The sequence below is a fragment of the Hyla sarda genome, chromosome 3 (genome assembly GCF_029499605.1).
Source record: "Hyla sarda isolate aHylSar1 chromosome 3, aHylSar1.hap1, whole genome shotgun sequence".
Lineage (NCBI taxonomy): Eukaryota > Metazoa > Chordata > Amphibia > Anura > Hylidae > Hyla > Hyla sarda.
Genome location: NC_079191.1, coordinates 38,394,534 through 38,417,318, shown reverse-complemented (window position 1 = coordinate 38,417,318; position 22,785 = coordinate 38,394,534). Strand labels below are relative to the sequence as shown.

The following is a 22,785-nucleotide window of genomic DNA, read 5'->3' as shown; positions in this document are numbered from 1 at the left end:
ATCTTAATAAAATTCATTTCCTAGATGTAGAAGTCACGAAAAATTGAAAAACATTTGATACCACATTATATGTTAAAAATACGGATAAAAATAATATGTTACATAAAATAGCTTTCATAATCCTAGTATTTTTCGAGGTCTATCTAAAAGTCAATATATCAGGGCAAAAAGAATAATTAATAAGAAATAAGAATATGAAAGAAATAAAAACTTCATTAGAAAAAAATTTGAAAATAGAGGTTATTCTAGAAAAGAATTAAAACAGATAGAAAATGAAGTATCTACATTGGACAGAACAGATTTACTTAAGAAACGAGAGAAAAATAAAAATAAAAAGAAGATTTAGAGAGTAATGTACATTGGTACATATGATAGACATACCAATTTAATTAAAAGAACAATTAATAAATACTGGGGAATATTAAAATCGGATACTAAATATGGAAAATTATTTAAAGAACCCCCCATGTTTATACACAGTAGAGGAAAAACTATTGGTAATAAAATAATACGAGGTGATATCTCAAGAAAGAAAAAAGATTTTCAAACTTTTTTGGGAACAAAGAAAAAAGGCACATACCCATGTTTATCATGTCCCCATTGTAATAATATCATAAAAGGAGAAACTATTTACCATCCAAAAAAAGGGTCTAATATTCCATGCCGCGGCTTTTACACATGTAATACTGAAAATGTTATATATATGTTGAAATGTCCGTGCGGAAAAAACTATATAGGTCAGACTAGTAGAAACATTTTATTAAGGATTGCAGAACATAAAAATAATATCAGGAAAGCATTAACAACTAAAAAGGTAGGAGAATCTACTAAATGTAGCGAGACATTTTTTAGAAAACAATCATAATGTGAACGAGCTTCGATGGCAAATATTGGAGCAAATTTACATAGAGGTGAATGAAGCACAGAACCGCAAGTGTCTCTTGCAAAGGGAAGTCTATTGGATTACCCTTATGGAAACGACTTCACCATCAGGCTTAAATGAAGTCTGTAGTTATAAAGCTTTTTTGTAAAATATTTACTTCTAATGTCGGCGGTAAAGATTAGTAGTCTCACATAATATGTAATTTTATTAAATATCAGTTCCTTTGAACACTATACACATAGTGAAATAAAATACTAATTTTACCTTGATGGTATTAATTGAATTCTATACAGGTGTGAGACTCCTATATGTTCCTTCCGATATCCAGGATCTAGTATGCATGAGTAAGGGGGAGGTCCCCCGAAACGTCACGTCATGACCCTGATGGCTCCCAGGTAGTGAACTAAGACCTCTGCTATACTGGATGTGTGCCGATATCCTATCTTCTACTACTGTTTTGTACTACAGAAAAGATCCGAAATAAGGAATAAAAGAAAAAATGAATCATCTAACTGTGAGTGCTGGAATTTATTGAATTGAAAGTGTAGCCCACTCTTGCTTACACATATGTTTGTGGTGGAGACGGTGAATCTCCACAGTTGGGCTTTTCACACAGTCTACACAGAGACTCTTTCTTTGAACTGTGAGAAGTAACACATGAGCTTCTAGGAATTATATTATTACGACTTGGCTCTTCATTCAAAGTTTGACCGAAATTCAAAATTGAAAGTTTGTGGTTTAACAACAAAAGCAAAAATTTACAAATAAATAAGTACAAAATAGTGCAGCCAGAAAAATTGTCTACAATCACATCCAGAGTCAGTAGGACCTTCAAGCAATTGTACAAAAGTGCAGTAATGTCCAGCAGTTTAAAGGGGTACTCTGCCCCTAGATATGTTATTCCTTATGCAATTTAAAGGGGATAACATATCTGATTGTCTACTTCCAGCCACTGGGAATTTTCGGGCTGACGCTGCTGCATTCGTGAACACGAAGCTTGGGGCTTCTGTGTTCATAACGACACGCCACGCCCCCCCCCCCCCTTTCATATCTATTGGAGAGGGCATGATGACTGCATACTAGCCGCCTCGCCCCCTCCCATAGACATGAATAAAGGGGGCATTGTGTGACGTAATGGACACGGAGGCCTCAGGCTTCCTTGTACAGAACGCTGCATCGCCGGCCTGGGGATCGAGGGGGTCCCAGCGGTTGGACCTCTCATGATCAGTCATGTTATCCCCTATCCTTTGGATAGGGGATATCATGTGTAAGGGCGGAGTACCCTTTTATTGAACATAACATAAACTTTGTTATCCCTAATAAAATCATCTGTCATTAAAATAATGTAGTTTTAGATATTTTTGCTTAGGGTGAATATACAAAATAACCCTTGTATGGTACAAAGCATATGCATGAAATGATTCTAAAAACCTCTAAGAGTGAAAACACATGGGCTGTCGGCTGCACACAGCGATTTTTAGAATAATTTCATGTATATGCGTTACAGCATACAAGGGTCATTTTATGGTTGTACCAAATTTTATCTTTTTTTCCCTCACAGGGTTCCTTTTTGTTCCATCCGTGTCCAGACCTCTAGCACTGTAAGTTACTGACATTTTTTTACATGTGATATAATATTTACTGCTGATGAATAGAATATGTGACCAACTGCTATTTAAATACTTCAATGCCCCAGCGTTCGGAACATTTTGTTCCCAACCCTTAGATCGAGCGGCCGTAATAGTGACATCTCGTGACGTCACACCACACTCCCTCAATGCAAGCCTATGGGAGGGGTGTGACGTCTGCCATGCCCCCTCCAATAGACTTGCAATGAGTGGGCATGGTGTGACATCACGAGGGGTGTGGCAGTGACATCACGACCCCGCTGTCCACACCCAGCGTTCTAAACAAACACCAGGTGAGGCACAGAGATCGCAGGGGTTCCTGTGGTGGGACCCCCACGATTAGACATATTATCCCCTATCCTTTGAATAAAGGATAAGATGTCTAGGCAGATTACCCCTTTAAACAAGCCTACAAGATCCATCTGATAGATTGCTTCACAAAAGGCTAAAACTTGTTGGAAAATAGCATGATAAGCCAATGAAAAATACATTTTGCAATTAATTGTGTATTGCAATTGTGTATTGCTAATCTACAGGTACCCTACTTTTCTTTTCTGAACTGAGTGTTGGGATGGCACACGTACCCAACCACTCCGTTCATTCTTTATGGAGCCACCAGACATAATCTACAACATTCCAGCCCGCCACCTAATTTTACAGGGAAGACCGCCATAACTGTGTACTAGGAGGTATTGGGGCAGGTTTATCATTGCTTGTGTTAGTACACAGGCTGTAATGCCTTGCATTGTTAAAGTTTTGTGCATGTAGGTCAAATGTATCAAAATATTGCACATGAAATTATAAATTTGTTGCAAGTGCACATGGATTTTTGCTTCTGCAAAGTTGTTGTAAGCAAATTTTGTAAGTGAAAAGAATGCTGGTATTGCTCTGCAACATGTCAAGGCCTCTGCAACAAAATTTGTGACCTTTGTACAAAGGTTGCACTTGATGAATTCACAACCACTGCAAAGTCAAGGGCAAAACTGTTCATGTAAGCAAGTTTGTAAAAAAAAAAAAAAAAAAAACACTCCAGGACAAAAAGTTGTTCAAAAAGTCATTCAAAAAGTCGCAAAACCAATGGTGCGCCAAATTTGCACTTTTTTTTACACCCTAGAAGAGGTGTAAAATGCTTAATAAATTCCCACCATTGTTTGTAATAGTATGAAATTAAGCAAAAATACACAACATACTGTATATGTTTAAAGGGATTATGCAGAAATAGAGACACAGAGTACATTTTTTCAAAAACAGCACCCCCTGTCTTCTACAGTATCCCACACACAACATAGAGACAGGTTTGGTGATGTTTTTGGAAACATTCTGCTCTGTTTTTTTAATCCCCAATGACTCCTTATAAAGCACTCCAGTATTTTCTGCTAATATAGTGCACCAAAGTTTTGTTCATCTCTAGCCAACTGTCATATTGGCTTCCCCTTACTTTTTGATGTGGATCGTCTTCTGCAGGTTCAGTCCTGCAACCTACATTTCCCATTATTTCTATCCAGTGATAGCAAGTGATAGAAACTTGGGACCCCTGGCTCAAAATGAGCAGTCTCCAGTGCATTTCATGATATCTAGATTTATGCTCCCTTCTTTTTGCTAGACTAACCTAGATTAATCTAATCTGGAGGCAGAGGAGATAGGATACAGATTCATCTTCATCTGAGTGCACATGAGATTCTACAGTACACTCAACACGTACAGATACAGGCAATGGAAGTCAGGGTAATAGTAAATCATTGTGGGGACTCACTTACTATATAACTGCACTACTGCTATCTTACATAAGACAGAAAAGATCCGTTGACCATCATTCTGTGCATGGAAGGACAAATGGCGGGACAGAAAGGGAGATTAGAAAGAGGGGTGTCTGAGAGCCTTTAGGAGGAATGTGATGATGAAGTAATCCTACAGTTCAAAAGAAATCAGTTACACAAGGGTAACACATTTACTGTTTCTAGATAACTGGAGATCACATAACATACATAGCTACCATGATGAAAGGATTCAAAATGTATGGTGGCAACTGAGCTGGGATGAAACCAATTACACTGTAGGAATATCTCTGGTGAGTTAGCATTATATGTTCAAGCTTCTTTAGTCTTTACTATACATTGTCTACACTTTTGCATTTTCTTTCTGTATCTATTTGTTATTTTAATGTTTTATTAATAAAAAGACAAAGCATATGCTGCTATATATGATGGGCCCATAAATTTTCATGACATCTGATTTTAAGAAGGAAGACTGTGGAAATATATATATATATATATATATATATATATATATATATATATATATATATATATCTATATATATATATATTTTTTTTTATGTTTCTCACTGTTCCGTTTTCTATATGATGAAGGATGGGATTACAAAAGAGAGGGGCAATAAAGGGGTTATTCAGGATTAGAAAATAATATCTTTAAACTTACATACAGCACATTAATGTTCAAAATGCGGATGCAATTTTCCGCGATTATGCAGACTTTCTTTTTTTTTTGTACAGATAAAATACGCCTGAAAAAACGCTGTGTGAACATAGCCTAAGCTAACACAATAATATACATAAAATCTGGTGAATTTTAGAACTTTTTGTCACAGTTTTAAAGTTTTAAAGGGATGAAGTAATTAAACTATGAAAAGCTATTTTACTTGTAATGTCTCCATGTGTTTGGCAATGCCTCAGACATTGCATTTACATTTAGAAGAAAAAAATAACACAAATTAGTGCAAAATACTTACAACTTACCACTTCTTCATGAGTTGCGTTTTCGACGTTAATGCCATTCACCTGAAAAGTAAAAACACTTTTTGTATTTAGAGTAATTTTGCATTAACTAAGTGTATAATCCAGCCTGACCAGGAGCCAAAAGGTGCATTATGTAGAGATGGAGCATGCACTTCTTCCTTTGAGAAAAATTAAAGGAATTTTCTATGGTAATCATTCATTGAGACTCTCCAGTGTATTTTTTTTTTGGCATTGCTTGTTATAACCATTTATTTGGGCTGTTATTTGAAGAGCTTTTTAGCTAATAAAAAAGGAAGAAAACACACAAAAGGGAAAATAATGAAGAAAACAAGGTTCTGCATCCTTTATATACTGTGTATGTGTTAATTCCTTAACCCTTTTCTGACCCCTTGAAATTTGCTTTTTGACTAATGTTTTCTTCCTCCAACCCTATTAAATGGATACTCCGGCACTAAACATCTTATCCCCCTATCAAAAGGATAGGGGATAAGATGTTATATCACGGGATCCCGCTGATGGGGACCCCCGTAATCTCTCCTTCAGCACACCCATTTTTTAGCTGCACAGAGCGAGGATCGTTCTGTGGCTGATGACGGGCGGTGCAGGGGATGGAGTATCGTGACATCACGGCTCCGCCCCCTCAATGCAAGTCTATGGGAGGGGGCATGGCGGACGTAACGTCACGATACTCAATCCCCTTCACCGCCAATCATCACCCACTCTGTGCAGCTGAAAAATGGGGGTGCTGTAGGAGCTGCATGTCTGGGGACTCCCTCGACGAGACCTCTTATCCCCTATCCTTTTGATAGGGGATAAGATGATTAGCACCGGAGTGCCCCTTTAAGATTCACACCAATTTTATTTATCTACTGTCAGAGTTGTATTAAGGATTACATTTTTTTGGGACAAATTGTACTTTTTAGTGGCTTCCGTTGCTTAAGCAACTGTAATGTAACAAAGCCAGAAGACATTATTTGTAGAGCAAAAAATATAAAATAAATTAGGGGCCAATAAATTTTTCTCAGGTGACCAAATAGTGAAACTGATATGCTAGACTTTTTCTACATGGCCACACAATTCCAGAGATACCAAATTTGGCTCACTTGTCTTTCTTTTTGCTATGTTTGGAATTTTTTAGCATTTACGCCATTGATGTAAATGCCGATGAGAAAATGTAATAGTTTGAACAATTCCACACGTCATTACCAAATATGTTCTTATTAGTTGTTTCAATTATTATTATTATTATTATATTTTTTTTTTTGGGGGGGGGGGGAAATGAGAGAAGGGAAAATATTTTTAAAAGCTTTTTTGTTCTTTTTTATTTTTTTTATTTTTTTTTACATTTAACCTATAGGGGTCTTTTATAAGCAGTCAATTGCTAATATAGATCTATGGCCCTGATTTACTAAGAGTGTTGTGTAGTTTTCTTTGTGGGTTTTAATTCCCTACAATTTTTTTTCCACGGTATTTACTAAGGTTTCCCTACATTTTCCACTTTCCCCACATTTTGCTTTTTTTCAACATGCTCTGATCTGTCTGGTTTTCCTCAGCTGAAATCCACCACATTTTCTATGGAAACCTTAGTAAATATGTTGGGTTTTGTGAAAATGTTGTGAACACGCCCCTTTTAGGTGACCACACACCCCTTTTCCAGACAGCCACGCTCCTTTGTCAGATTTTCTAAGTAAAATGGAGAGTTAGGTTTTATTCAATTCTGGCACAAATTCTGGCTCAGAGCCTGACAAAACATGTCAGGTTTGCAATAGTAAATGTGGGCCAATGTATTGCATATGGAATACATGAATCTATAAGGCCGGGTTCACATAGGTCCAGCATAGTTTCCCTCCGGCGTGTATCGGATGGAAACTGATACCAGAGTTGATCCTATTAATTTGAATGGGACAGTTCACAAACATCCAGTGTCTCAACTTTGACGCAGAATGGTTGAACTTGCCAGACTGCACCGGACAGGGGAATGCAGCTTGCTCAGCTCTTCCTGCTCTATAACATGACACCTGCATATTGTACTGTATTGTATATATCATCTGCTGCTCAGCTCCTCCTGCTCTATAACATGATGTCTGCAGATTGTACTGTATTGTATATATCATCTGCTCAGCTCCTCCTGCTCTATGACAGGATACCTGCAGCTTGTACTGTATTGTATATATTATCTGCTCAGCTCCTCCTGCTCTATAACCTGATACCTGAAGATTGTACTGTAGTATATATCATCTGCTCAGCTCCTCCTTCTCTATAACCTGATCCCTGGAGATTGTACTTGATACCTGCAGATTGGACTGGATTTCAATGTGACAGGTATTCGTTAACTATCCAACTACAGTTATATGCGCTGTTTTATGCACTGTAGCTCTAGTCTGTGATCCAAAGTAACAGGTACCTAATAAAGTGCAGCAAACGTGGCCTCCACAGGACTCAGACTTGCTGGAGGATATGATTCTAGGGTGCGCAACATCCAATAGGTGCAGTAACAAATGCAAAACAAAGTAAAGTAAAGGACAGAGCACTCACCAGTAACTTATATTCAGAATTACACTGTCCTGTCTTCCTGTTATACAGTAATGTCAGTACAACTTGAAATAAAGGATTCCTTGATATAAGTTAATGGTGAGTGCTCTGCCCTTCACTTTACTTAATTTTGATGGATTTAAGGTCGAAGGTTTCAAATCTCACATAACTTTGCCACCTTTGACTGGAATGTAACTCATGTTCTCTGCAATTTAACTAATTCATTAACATTCAAATTAGAACTGTAACCAAACCACCAACATGGAAGAGCACAAATATTTTTTTGCACAGTTTAGATGTGATTTGAAGTTATGTAACCATGTAGCCTTAAAGGGGAACTCCGGTGGAACACAAGTGGGAAACAAATGTTTTCAAATCAACTGGTGCCAGAAAGTTAAACATATTTGTAAATAACTTCTATTTAAAAATCTTAATCATTCCAGTACTTATCAGCTGTTGTATGCTCCAGAGGAAGTTGTGTCGTTCTTTTCAGTCTGACAACAGTGCTCTCTGCAGACACCTCCGTCCGTGTCAGAGTAGAAGAAAATCCCCATAGAAAACCTTTCCTGCTCTGGACAGTTCCTGACACAGACAGTGGTGTCAGCAGAGAGCACTGTGGTCAGACTGGAAAGAACTACACAAATTTCTCTGTAGTTTATCTGGAGCATACAGCAGCTGAAAAGTTACGGAAGTGTTAAGATTTTTAAATAGAAGAAATTTACAAATTTGTATAACTTTCTGGCACCAGTTGATTTGAATTTTTTTTTCCCACTGGAGTACCCCTTTGACCTGATAGGAGAACTAATAGGAGATTATAAAAACTTGAAGGGACTGATACACAGTACATGAAAGGTGTAGAACTTATTTTCTTCTGTATTTGTCATTTTGCATGTTTGCTTCCATTATTTATGAACTTCTTTACTTCAAAATTTGTTAAATTGAATTTCAATCAATAACAAAACAAAAGAAAATAACATAATATCTCCAAGATACCCAATCTATCACTGTAATGTAGAAACAGAAAAAATACAACAAATTCCATCCATCCTTGAAATCTCTTCCATTCATTCTTTACCCTCAAACCATCAAACCGCTTCCCCCAGGCATCCTCTATCGACGCCTCACTAAACTTATTTAAGTTATAGATTCCGCATTCTATTTTTCCGTACCCCTTTCTATATTATAAGAGGAAGGTCTTTCCCACTTCGCCTATTTTTTCTTAAAGTATTCCCAAATCTCTTGACTCCTACCTCTTGCTTTGGTGTTTGCTAATCGGTCCAGCCGTCAGTTTTCCATAATACATATTTGTTTAAGAGAACCTGTTACTTGAGAAATGATTGGCCGTTCCCGGCTCTTCCAGCCACTTGCAATATCATTTCTTGTGACAGATAGTGTATGGAAAATGATAGTGGTTTTTACAGTTAAAGTTGGCTCCAAACCTAAAGACAACAAAGCCATTTCTGGACCCCATTTAAAATCTACTTCTCCCCCTAATAATACTCGTAAGAGTTGGTGAGTCTTTTCCTACACCTTTTGCACCTCTCTACAGTCCCAACATATATGTTTTAATGACCCGTTCTGTGTCCTGCAGCGCCAGCACAGGGTAGAGGTCTGTTTGTTAAATTTGGCCATCTTTACCAGGGTGAGGTACCATCGATAGAGAAGTTTGTGTGAGGACTCTTAGTGGGACACACAATGTGATATAATAAATGGAGTTAAAAATGCTCAATCCCATTTTACATCCAACATTTTTGTGCCCAAATCCTTCTCCCATTTCTCTTGGAAAGGCAATTTTGTCAGTGGTCCTAAGGATTGAAGGGCTTTACATGCTCTACTTATTCCTCCCCTCTTGTCTCTATTTCCCAAAAAGTAGTCCTCATATGCTTTCCTCCCTATACCTGCACCCTATTTAGGAACTTCTTTAAGTAACAGCCAACAATATACTATTTTGTGTAACCTCCCATTTTGAAAATTATAGTTTGAGGGTTTATACACACATACAGCATCCTGCTGATATTTGATGCCCAGGATTTGATGTGTCAGAGTTTATGCTGCAGAGCTCAGGGTAAACTAGATGACTAAACACAGCTTCAAATCTGCAGCTTCAAATCCTGTGCATCAAACATACACAGGATATTACATGTGTAAATACACCCTGAAGGGGTATTGCCATCTGAAGAGTCAACAGGATAGGGGATAATAAGCTGATTGAAGGGCAAAGTCTGACTGCTGGGACCAATGATTGGGGGAAAAATTGTCCCTGGAATGAATGAAACGTACCAAAAGGTACAGCCAGTGCTTCATTCATACTCTACTGGGCCACCCAACATTGCCAAGTTCTGCGCTTAGCAATGGTTAGTGGCCCCATAAAGGATAGAGCACTGTCTGAGGGAAATGGTCTGCTCCATTCTTCCCGAGACAATATTGTCCTTGTTATTAGGGTCAATAGAGGTCCCAGTGGTCACATCCCCACTGATCAGCCTGATATCCCCTACAACGTGTACACTTTTCAGATAGGAATATGCCTTTAAGACACAGTTCACATCTGCATTGTGGCTCACAATGGAAGCCACAGTGTCTTGTATTGAATCTATCATACAACAAACCCAAAGAGAGTCCTTCAGGACCACCTATCTCATAATGGTGTGCAGAAGGGTTCAACTGTGGCTCCCATAGTTCTCATTAGAAGAAAAAGTGCTTGCTTTCTAGTGCCTTCTACTGAAGACATTTTTTTCTGTTAATGCTCGACCACTTAAAAGAAACCTATAACATATATATATATATATATATATATATATATATATATATATATATATATATATTAGTTAGGGGTAGCTGTATTAGTCCAGTGATGCAAAAAGCAAAATCAACGGTAGTTGCAGTAAAAAAGTTGCAGTAGTTGCAAGGTATTACAAGATACTGCAACTACCGATGATTTTGCTTTATATATATATATATATATATATATATATATATATATATATATATATATATGTGTGTGTGTGTGTGTGTGTGTATATATAATTTTTTTTTTTTTTTTTTTACTGATGAGAGCCAGATACTGAATCATGCTTTTTTTTTTTTCTAATTTGTTTCCATTTTCCTATTGATTTAAATAGGAAAGGTGTCCGGGCATTCTTGGTAAAATGTAAAAAAATTATTCTTAGGGAGGCAGAGACTGATCTGTAAGCAACAGATATTATGTGTACCTTTTGTTAACTATATACAAGTATCACTTTCTTTGAACTACTGTCTGTAATAATAAGGAGGGTCCTGCTGGAAAGTGGTCTATAGAGGAAAGAAATTGTCAACTTAGTTTAACACCTAGTGGTCAGAATGGAAACTGCAAGATTTCAGGATTTTCTTTTTGTTTAAACATATATATAGTAAAGTGAAACATTGGAAATAATTGTACATCCCCAAACAATCTGAACATAAAAACTTGACTTATAGGTCAACAATAGGTCATTTTCTAAATGTGCAGTCAGATTCAAAAAATGCTTTTATATGTTTTACGTCTTGGAAAAACATTCACCTTTCTAATATACTTCATGACATTTTTTTTTTACTACTTTTTAATACAAATCAGCATCATATTTAGTCCAGCTGAAACACAGGCTGGGAAAAAAGCCAAGGAAGTGAGTGTGGGGCCAGGACTCCTCTGTGCTCACTTCTGTCCTATCAGAGTGCAGCATAAAAACAGAGAGAGGGGGTTACAGAGCAGCCTGCAGTGATTGGATGTAGAGACCCAGCACAGCACAGCAGACTTAGGAGGAAAGTGAATGCATGGTGAGTGAGGACGGGCTCAGTGCTTGCTTGGATAATACAAAAAAGCGAGACTAATGGCTGGAGGGCAAAATATACAATAATCACTGATAGATTGCGGGAGGCAATCCAATAAAGGCCCTGAGGGTCCAAACCAAAAATTTACTATGTACAGGACTTTAATTTGCGGGTCCAAAATTATAATAGTGAGAAAAGAAGGAAAAAATCACACATTTAAAAACACTATGTGCTCCTAACTAATGGCTGAATTAGTAGGGCTTATTGGGCTCGACTAACTCTCGAGATACATTGTATTTTTGTATCCCAGAACTACTGATTGTTAGGGCACATAGCAGTTAAAACCATAACACTGCCCCCCCTCAACGTTTCGCCACCGAGAGGCTTTGTCAAGAGGCAAATGGGCAATGGCGATCAGAAAACTCCGACCGGACCTTTTAACACCTTCTGTTGTGATGTCACTGATTTTATTACCAATCAAAATTGACTCCCATCAGCCATTGTGACAACCCTCCAATCGATCTGTATCAAGTAATTAGTGACAAGTTTGATAGCCAACCATATAGCTCAAGAAACTCACCATTGAATGTCTGCGACGTCTCTCTTCCTAATAGGAGTTCGTCCGGACTTCCGGCACCGACGTCATGTGTAAACAATGCGCAGAACAAGCTGCGCGTGGACTTCGTATTCGTTCTCCTAAAAGGTCCGGTCGGTGTTTTCTGATCGCCATTGCCCATTTGCCTCTTGACAAAGCCACTTGGTGGCGAAACGTTGAGGGGGGCAGTGTTATGGTTTTAAATGCTATGTGCCCTAACAATCAGTAGTTCTGGGATACAAAAATACAATGTATCTCCTACGAATTAAGGAAAATTATGGAGCTAGTCGAGCCCAATAAGCCCTACTAATTCAGCCATTAGTTAGGAGCACATAGTGTTTTTAAATGTGTGATTTTTTCCTTCTTTTCTCACTATTATAATTTTGGACCCGCAAATTAAAGTCCTGTACATAGTAAATTTTTAGTTGGGACCCTCAGGGCCTTTATTGGATTGCCTCCGGCAATCTATCAGTGATTAGTGCTTGCTTGGGACACGCCCCCTCCTGAGCAGGGAATTTCAGAATGAATGAGCAGCAGAACAGAGGGATTTTAAAAACATTTGCATAGCCTTGTAAGTAACATATAGATGCATTCTATGGCAGGTATGCTTTAAAAGGCCTTTTAGGGATCGAGCATTGACCTATAGGGAAACTAGAAGAGATACATGTCCCAGATCCACTGCAAATGCAGCACTAAAAGACCCTAAAGGCATAGGTGAAAAGATATGAATGGGCAGGCTATGTCAAAATATTTGGATTTGGTATTAGCAAATATAAGCTCCAGCCCTATGTCATTAAAAACGCTAAATAATCCAGAACATATGAAGCCTAAAGATTTACCGCTAAAGCATGTAGGTTTACACAGAACAATGTGACCTACAACCTGATGGATAGTTAATCACCTGGGAGTATTTATAACTACACATACGGTTTAGCATCAAAGTGATTTTACAGTAAGAATAATAGCAGCAAATTAAAAACATGCAATTCAATACAATGGTGCCCTCCCTGTGATCATGATACAGAGGGTCATATACTGTGTATATGACGGCTATACCATTCCAATTACTGTAGAATATATTAGCTTTGTATCAAACCTGTACAGCAAATGTTTATAATCAACTGATTTAAAGCTCAAGAAAAATCACTGAAACAACAGGGGGCAAGGCTTCGGGGTCTGAGAGCCCAGCCGGCTGCCCTCTGTGAGAAGGCTATTACTGCAAATGTGAGGACATCAAAAAGCCCTACACACAATTAGATGTATGTTTATATGAGGTATATAACAGCAATACAGACATTTTGCATTATCTATGTGTTTTATTGTTCCATTTGTATATGGATTTAAAAATAATTCATAATAAAAATCATCACTTCTTACCTGCATTACGGCATCTCCTGTGAACAACAACCCACTCTGGTCAGCTAAATAACAACACAAAAAAATAAAACAATTAGAATGTTAACAATTATTATTATTATTATTATTTTTTTTTTAAACAAAGATATTTGAAACTACTGTTACACAAGATTATTATTAAAAGGATTTGAATTATTATATCTGCAGGAAATCTAAAACATACTCATAGGCTATGTTTACACCAAGGCCGGTTTTGCCTATAGGCAAAATTGGCAGCCGCCTAGAGCGCACTCTTGATTGGGGCATCCCTCTGCTCGCAGCAATAAAGTTAGACAGCATCCAAAGCAACCGCCCATCCAGCTAAACCCCACCACCCAAGTAGTAAGGTGATTACATGAGGAGGAGGTTTGTTACAGTGTGTCCCCCCAGTAGTAAGGAGATTACATGAGGAGGAGCTTTGTTACAGTGTGTCACCCCAGTAGTAAGGTGATTACATAAGGAGGAGGTTGGTTACAGTGTGTCACCCCAGTAGTAAGCTGATTACATGAGGAGTGTCACGATTCGGCTGGCAGGTGGTGGATCCTCTCTGCCAGAGAGGGATTGGCGTGGACCGTGCTGGTGGACCGGTTCTAAGTTGCTACTGGTATTCACCAGAGCCCGCCGCAAAGCGGGATGGTCCTGCAGCGGCGGTAGCAACTAGGTCGTATCCACCAGCAACGGCTCAACCTCTCTGACTGCTGAAGATAGGCGCGGTACAAGGGAGTAGACAAGAGCAAGGTCGGACGTAGCAGAAGGTCGGGGCAGGCAGCAAGGATCGTAGTCAGGGGCAACGGCAGAAGGTCTGGAACACAGGCTAGGAACACACAAGGAAACGCTTTCACTGGCACAATGGCAACAAGATCCGGCGAGGGAGTGCAGGGGAAGTGAGGTATAAATAGGGAGTGCACAGGTGAACACACTAATTAAACTAACTGCGCCAATCAGTTGCGCAGTGGCCCTTTAAATTGCAGAGACCCGGCGCGTGCGCGCCCTAGGGAGCGGGGCCGCGCGTGCCGGGACAAGACCGACGGAGAGCGAGTCTGGTACGGGAGCCGGGAAGCGCATCGCGAGCGGGCGCCTGCCGCATCGCGAATCGCATCCCGGCTGGGAGAGGTATCGCAGCGTACCCGGTCAGCAGGTCTGACCGGGGCGCTGCAATTGCGAGGATGTTGCGAGCGCTCCGGGGAGGAGCGGGGACCCGGAGCGCTCGGCGTAACAAGGAGGAGCTTTGTTACAGTGTGTCACCCCAGTAGTAAGGTGGGGCGTGTCAAAGGACGGAGCAAATGGGCAGGGTCAAAGGGTGGCAAAATTAGCTTTTGCCTAGGGTGGCAAAAATACTTGCACCAGGCCTGGTTCACACAGCAAAATATTTGGGGAATGTCCACCTGGAAAACATGAAAGGATATTCTGCAAATAGTGGTGGTCATTTTTGTGTTTTCGAATAATAATTTCTAATAATAATGTTTTCTAATAATAATTCTTTGAATTTTCCACCTACAGACCCATATGAGGGCTTGATTCTTTTTGTGCCACCAATTGTACTTTGTAATGACATCAATAATTTTACTCCAAAATCTACATCAAAACCTCCCAAAAAATATTTGGAACATTTAACCTGTTAAGGACCCAAGGGCATACCTGTACGCCCTGAGTCCGCTATCGATCTATAACGCGGGGCCACGGCCATAACGGTCATAACGGGTCGGGCCCGGCCTCTAACAACGGCCAGGACCCGTGGCTAATAGCGCACGGCATTGATTAACCCTTTAGACGTGGCGTTCAAAGTTGAACGCCGCGTCTAAAATGAAAGTGAAACCATGCCGGTTAGCTCAGGGAGCTGTTTGGGATAGCCGCGGTGATCCCGAACAGCTTACAGGACAGCTGGAGAGTCCCTACCTGCCTCCTCGCTGTCCGATCGGCGAATGACTGCTCAGTGCCTGAGATCCAGGCATGAGCAGTCAAGCGGCAGAATCATCGATCACTGGTTTCTTATGAGTAAACCACTGATCAATGTAAAAGATCAGTGTGTGCAGTGTTATAGGTCCCTATGGGAGCTATAACACTGCAAAAACAAAAAAGTGAAAAAAAAAGTGAATAAAGATCATTTAACCCCTCCCCCTTTTCCCATTAAAAATAAATAAATAAACACAGTGTAAATAAAAATAAAAATATATGGTATCGCCGCATGCGCAAATGTCCGAATTATAAAAATATATCATTAATTAAACCGCACGGTCCGCCCCATACGTGGAAAAATAAAAAAGTTATAGGGGTCAGAAGGTGACAATTTTAAATGTATACATTTTCCTGCATGTAGTTTTGATTTTTTCCAGAAGTACGACAAAATCAAACCTACATAAGTAGGGTATCATTTTAACCGCATGGACCTACAGAATAAAAAGAAGGTGTAATTTTTACCGAAAAAAGTACTGTGCAGAAACGGAAGCCCCCAAAAATTACAAAATGTTTTTTTTTTTTTCAATTTTGTCTCACATTGATTAATTTTTTCCGTTTCGCCGTAGATTTTTGGGTAAAATGACTGACGTCATTACAAAGTAGAATTGGTGGTGCAAAAAATAAGCCATCATATGGATTTTTAGGTGAAAGATTGAAAGAGTTATGATTTTTTAAAGGTAAGGAGGAAAAAATGAAAATGCAAAAACGGAAAAACCCTGGGTCCTTAAGGGGTTAAAAAAAAAATCAATTTAGCAGTAACAACTACAATTATAAAATTATAACTTTATGTAAGTATGTGGTATCACTGTGTGCGAATATGTCCTCCTATCTCGGCCTCCTATCCCGACCTCATATCCCGACCCATAATATGTGTACCACTTAAGGGTTGAATTTCGAAAAATCCTTTCTTATTCCTTGTCCACGTCTTAAAAACAACAGCTTTCTAGGTCCAAGGGTTTAGGCTGGGTGTTGATGAGTCAGTGTGTCAGGACTTCTCTTTTTACATATATATATAGATCATGTTTATTCATTAATAAAGTTGAGCAGCGATAACACTGATCAAGGCTGTGCTATGACATCATTGTTCAGTGTTTGCAAAAGAAAAACTGCATGCAATAGTCCCCTATGGGGATTTAAAAAAAATGCTGAAAAAATAATAATAAAAAAGTGTCAATAAATGTGAATAAGTCGGGGGAACTAATTCACATTTATTGACACTTTTTTATTATAATTTTTTCAGCATTTTTTTTAAAATCACCATAGAAGAATGCAGCAGCACACTGCCAGCACAAAGATATAGGTGCAACATGAATATGCAGTTAAAACATGGAGAGCTATACAGCTATGTTTTAACTGCATATTCATGTTGCACCTATATCTTTGTGCTGGCAGTGTGCTGCTGCATCCTTCTGTTGCTGTATATCTAGCCTAGTAGCGTGCACCTGTAGGCCAGGTCCATATAATAGTTTGGCATCAACTAAAGTGCTGGCTGACTTATTCTTTGTCTGAATTGCACATACGGGGGAGTGGCTACCTCCATGTTGGCCCTGCACCCCACCCACCTCTATCAGGTGTGTATATAAGGTGTCTTGGATGTTCCAGACCCTGCCATGCCTACTGAACTGTTCACACAGAGGCATATTCACAGTGTAGGGTCCGTCCCAATGAGGCCACCTTATCGCGGTGGGACGGTCCAAGCTATTTGACCGCCGGCGGAGACAAATTTGCGAGCTAAGTGCCTCACTATTTCATAGTTTCACATTTGCCTCTATTACACCATAGCTGTATAGCTCTCCATGTTTTAACTGCATATTCATGTTGCACCTATATCTTTGTGCTGGCAGTGTGCTGCTGCATTCTTCTGTTGCAGGTAAGTAGTTAGGCATCCAGGTACAAAGTTAGGTAGCAAGGGAGTTAGTCATGTAGGTAGCCAGCACCCTCTCCACCCAGTGGCGGATCCACAGTCTAGTCTTAGGAGGGGCATTATGAAAACCCCTTATGTAGTTAGTAGGTAGCCCGCCTATTAGTTTAGTAGTTTGTCCCCATATTAGATAGGCAGGAACATAGTAGATAGTCCCTCAATTTAGGTTTAGGCAGCAGAGTTCCCTCACATTAGGTGTAGGCAGCAGAGTTTCCTCACATTAGCTGTAGGCAGCAGAGTTCCCTCACATTAGGTGTAGGAAACAGAGTTCCCCCATAGTAGGTGTAGGCAGCAAAGTTCCCCCACAGTAGATATACGCAGCACAGTTCCCCCACAGTGGGTGTAGGCAACAGAGTTCCCCACAGTGGGTGTAGGCAGCAGAGTTCCCCCCATAGTGGAAGTAGGCAGCAGAGTTCCCCCCATAGTGGGTGTAGGCAGCAGAGTTCCCCCACAGTAGGTGTAGGCAGCAGAGTTCCCCCCACAGTAAGTGTAGGCAGCAGGGTCCCCCACAGTAGGTGTAGGCAGCAGGGTCCCTCCACAGTAGGTGTAGGCATCAGGGTGCCCCCACAGTAGGCATAGGCAGCAGGGTCCCCCCCACAGAAGGTGTAGGCAGCAGGGTCCACCGCAGTAGGTGTACGCAGCATAGTTCCCCCCCAGTGGGTGTAGGCAGCAGACCCCCACAGTTGGTGTAGGCAACAGAGTTCCCCACACTGGGTGTAGGCAGCTGAGTTTTCCCCACAGTAGGTGTAGGCAGCAGAGTTCCCCCCACAGTAGGTGTAGGCAGCAGAGTTCCCCCACAGTATGTGTAGGCAGCAGGGTCCCCTCACAGTAGACATAGGCAGCAGGGTCCCCCCACAGAAGGTGAAGGCAGCAGGGTCCCCCGGCAGTAGGTGTAGGCAGCAGAGTTCCCCCCCACAGTAGGTGTAGGCAGCAAAGTCCCCCACAGTAGGTGTAGGCAGCAGGGTCCCCCCACAGTAGACATAGGCAGCAGGGTCCCCCCACAGAAGGTGAAGGCAGCAGGGTCCCCCCACAGTAGGTGTAGACAGCAGAGTTTTTCCCCTCCCCCAGTAGGTGTAGGCAGCAGAGTTAGTCCCCCCAGTAGGTGTAGACAGCAGAGTTAGAGTCCCCCCCAGTAGATGCAGGCAGCAGAGTTAGATTTCCCCCCTCCGTAGGTGTATACATCAGAGTAAGAGTTCCCTCCCTCCACCAAGTAGGTGCAGGCACCAGAGTCCCGCCAAGTAGGTGTAGACTGCAGAGTTAGAGTCCCCCCAGTAGGTGTAGACAACAGAGTTAGAGTTACATCCCCCCACCCAGTAGATGCAGGCAGCAGAGTCCCCCCCCCCAGTAGGTGTAGGTAGCAGAGTTAGAGTCCGCCCTCCCCCAGTAGGTGTAGGCAGCAGAGTTTTTACTCCTCCCCCGTTGAAAAAAAAAAGATGCTCACCTGATCCCATGTAGCGATCTTCTCCTCAGCAGCAGGGGCCGCATCTTTCTTCCTCTAAAGTGCAAGTGCCGATGAGTAACATCATCGGTGTTTGCGCTGCTTGGGGACGGAGGTCATGTCAGCTCTGTGTTGGTTGCAGATACGAATCACACAGATGTGATGTCTCCTCCTGCATGTGCGTGTACCACACATACAGGAGAGGGCAACGCTGTCTGCTGGGGATCCGGGACAAGTGTCCTGGATCCTCAGCATCGGCGGGCCCTCAGACCATGTCCGATCGGACCGGCCGGTCAGTCTGCCCCTGCCCGTAAGGGACAATTACATGCAATACTTTGATTGCATACACTGAACAATGCTATGCCATAGCCTGGATATCAGGCTTGGAGCAATCAAGCGACAATCAGACAAAGAGAAGGGAGGTAAGTACCCTCCCGCTGTCCTTTCAGCTGTTTGGGACGCAGCCCACTGAGCTAACCGGCAATGGCAATCTCCCGTTTTAGATGCCGCAATTAACTTTGCTCGCAGTGTTTAACCCCTTAAGGACCCGGGCTTTTTCCGTTTTTTCATTTTCAATTTTTCCTCCTTAACTTTAAAAAATCATAACTCTGAAAAATTTTCACCTAAAATTATATATAATGGCTTAATTTTTGCGTCACTAATTCTACTTTGTAATGACATTAGTCATTTTACCCAAAAATCTACAGTGAAACAGGAAAAAAAATCAATGTGCGACAAAATTGATGAAAAAACACTATTTTGTAAGTTTTGGGGGCTTCTGTTTTTACGCAGTACATTTTTTGTCAAAAATGATACCTTATCTTCATTCTGTAGGTCCATACGGTTAAAATGATACCCTATTTGTATAGGTTTGAATTTGTATCACTTACGAAAAAAAATCATACATGCAGGAAAATTTATACGTTTAAAGTGGTAATCTTTTGACCCCTATAACTTTTTTATTTTTCTGTGTTCAGGGCGCTTTGAGGACTCATTTTTTGCGCCGTCATCTGAAGTTTTTAGTGGTACCATTTGTTCTGATCCAACTTTTTGATCACTTTTTATTCACTTTTTTGTGGTATAAAAAGTGATCAAAAATGCGCTATTTTGGACTTTGGAATATTTTTGCGCGTACGCCATTGAACGAGCGGTTTAAAAAGCGGTATATTTTTATAATTCGGACATGTCCGCACGCGGCGATACCACATATGTTTATTTTATTATTATTTACATAATGTTTTCTTTATTTTTGGAAATGCCAGGTGATTCAAACTTTTATTAGGGGAAGGGATAATTGAAAGGGTTAATGATTTTTTTACACTTTTCTTATGCAATATTATAGCTCCTATAGGGGGCTATAACATTGCATGTACTGATCTTTTACACTGATTGATCCATCTCCATAGGAATGGATCAATCAGTGTTTTCGGCGATTGAATGCTCAAGCCTGGATCTCAGGCTTGAAGCATTCATTCGGCGATCGGACAGCTCAGGAGAAGGTAAGAAGACCTCCTCCTGTGCTACAGCTGTTCGGGATGCCGCGATTATACCGCGGCGATCCCGAACAGCTCCCTGAGCTAGCCGGGCACTTTTACTTTCGTTTTTAGCCGCGCGGCTCAGCTTTGAGCGCGCGGCTAAAGGGTTAATAGCGCGCGGCACAGCAATCAGTGCCGCACGCTATTAGAGGCGGGTCCCGGCTTCACTATGACGCCGGGCCCGCCGCGATATGATGCGGGGTCACCGTGTGACCCCACGTTATATCGCAGGACCGGGACTCATGAGCACGCATACGTCATGGGTCCTTAAGAGGTTAAAGGGTTAATAATGGAAATCAGCCCGATCAGTGATGTACGGTATTAGCCCCGGGTCCTGGTTGCTGATAGGAACTGGGACCCACTGGGTATGATGCCCGCTCACCTGCTGAGCCTCTCGCTGTCCTCTCAGCTGTTCGGGACACCACAATTTCAACATGAAAAATGATTGCTATGGGCAACTGGGCAAATTTTCTCTGCACAGGTTTTGATAAATTTCCCCCATGGACTTTAACAAAATATGCTCTAAATTACACCGTTATTGATCATGTAGCAATTTATGCTTTATTATATATTTATAAAACAAATAAAGCTTTACCTGGTTGATCTTTGAAAATTTTAGATATAACAACAGGCACTTTATGTTGTGCTCCACCCTGAAAAAAACAGATAGTTGTCGGTCAGAATAATCTATACAATACAGCTCAATGTAAGGTTTTATAAAGTGAAAACAGTTCGACTACTATTAGCCGTATGCTATTAGGGCAGTGTTTACCAACTAGGGTGCCTCCGGTAGTTGCAAAACCACAACTCCCAGCCAGACAGCCATAGGCTGTCCGGGCATGCTGAGAATTGGGGTTTTGCAATAGCTGGAGGCACCCTGGTTGGAAAATACCGTATATGGGTACGTTCACACGAGCGGATTTACAGCGTATTTTAGGCTCCGGATCCGCTGGTGAAGGACCGCTCTATGCTGTCTTTACATGTGCCTGCTCGTAGCGGCAATACGCTGCGGCGAGCAAACACACTGCATTGATGTGCGCGGCGTACTCGCACATTGAGGCCACTCTCCCTGCTCTGAGCTATGCAGAGAGCTCCCGCGATGTGCAATTATACTGAGACTCGCACATCGCAGTGTGTCTGCTCGTAGCGGCATATTAGCAACCAATCAGATCGCTTCTTTCATTTTTCAGAGGCCTTTTCAAAACTGAAAGAAGCGATCTGATTGGTTGCTATGGGCAACTCAGCAACTTTTCCTCTGGACAGGTTTTGATAAATCTCCCCCATTGACTTCAACGGAGTTTCCGTATAATGATAAGACGTGTCTTTACATTTTTGCAGAATTCCATTCAGAGCCCCACTGAAGTTAACAGGGCTCTGAATTGGGCAGGAATCACACACACGGTTTTTGAGACACATTTTGGTACGTTTTTGAATCAAAATCAAGAATGGATTAAAAAAGGAATGATAAGTATAAAGAGAGGACTTTGACTTCTTGGGGGGAGATTTATCAAAACCTGTTTTTTCAGAAGAAAAGTTGACCTGTTGCCCTTAGCAACCAATCAGATCACTTCTTTCATTTTTAAAATGGCCACTGAAAAAACGAAACAAGCGATCTGATTGGTTGCTATGGGCAACTGGTCAACCTTTCCTCTGCACAGGTTTTGATGAATCTCTGCCTCCTCCTTTCCGCCGGATTTCCTTCTGACTTTTGCTAAAAAAAAAACTGCATTCAAAAACTATACAAAATAAAAACTTTATGTATGACTCAAAGCTTACAGGGATTGGGGAAAAAAACAAGTGTTTTGATTTTTGTTTTCCAGAAAGCGTGCCACTGTTTTCCATGGGTAGCACCCTCCAGACATAGCCCATGGGCATGGTTTATGGAAAAATGTTAAAAATTGTTTCCATTCCTGTGCAACATCTATAATTACGAGAGATGCCGTGTCTAATAAATGTAACTCAAATCCATGTTGAAATTGGCGCACGGCTAATACAACCTTCAAACATCAAGATATTTTTTCTGTGTAATTAGACACACGTTAATATAATCCATCACATTACCGCTGATTCATTGGACTCGGCATACAACGTTTACCGACTTTACCAGAATGTCCATTAGACTAAATGAAGGGAAATCTTCCAGACTCACTACAGGGAAGGAATCAAGTCCTCAGGCCAGTGGGGACTTGCTAAATGCTGCCAGCAGTGCCCACTTATGCACTTTTCCTGCCAGACATAGCTAGGGATTAACAAGATTGCCAACAATAATATAACATAAACAAAAAAGATTAGGTGTAAACATTTTTATTTACCAGGCAAACATTTAGCCCCTTAAAGGGAGACACTGGTGGAAAATGTTTTCAA

The 22,785-nt window shown here is 40.9% G+C and overlaps 1 protein-coding gene across 1 annotated transcript in view; it reads right to left on the bottom strand.

Annotated features, from left to right (window-relative positions):
* The window catches only part of SNTG2 (syntrophin gamma 2), a 528,788-nt gene that overhangs the window by 231,454 nt on the left and 274,549 nt on the right, over positions 1-22,785 (bottom strand). Inside the window, exons 4-6 of the mRNA XM_056564074.1 lie at positions 21,017-21,074; positions 13,554-13,597; positions 5,267-5,308 (exon numbers count right to left, since the gene is read on the bottom strand). Of these exons, the coding sequence (XP_056420049.1) occupies positions 5,267-5,308; positions 13,554-13,597; positions 21,017-21,074 (144 nt within the window). The remainder of the gene's footprint in view (positions 1-5,266; positions 5,309-13,553; positions 13,598-21,016; positions 21,075-22,785) is intronic.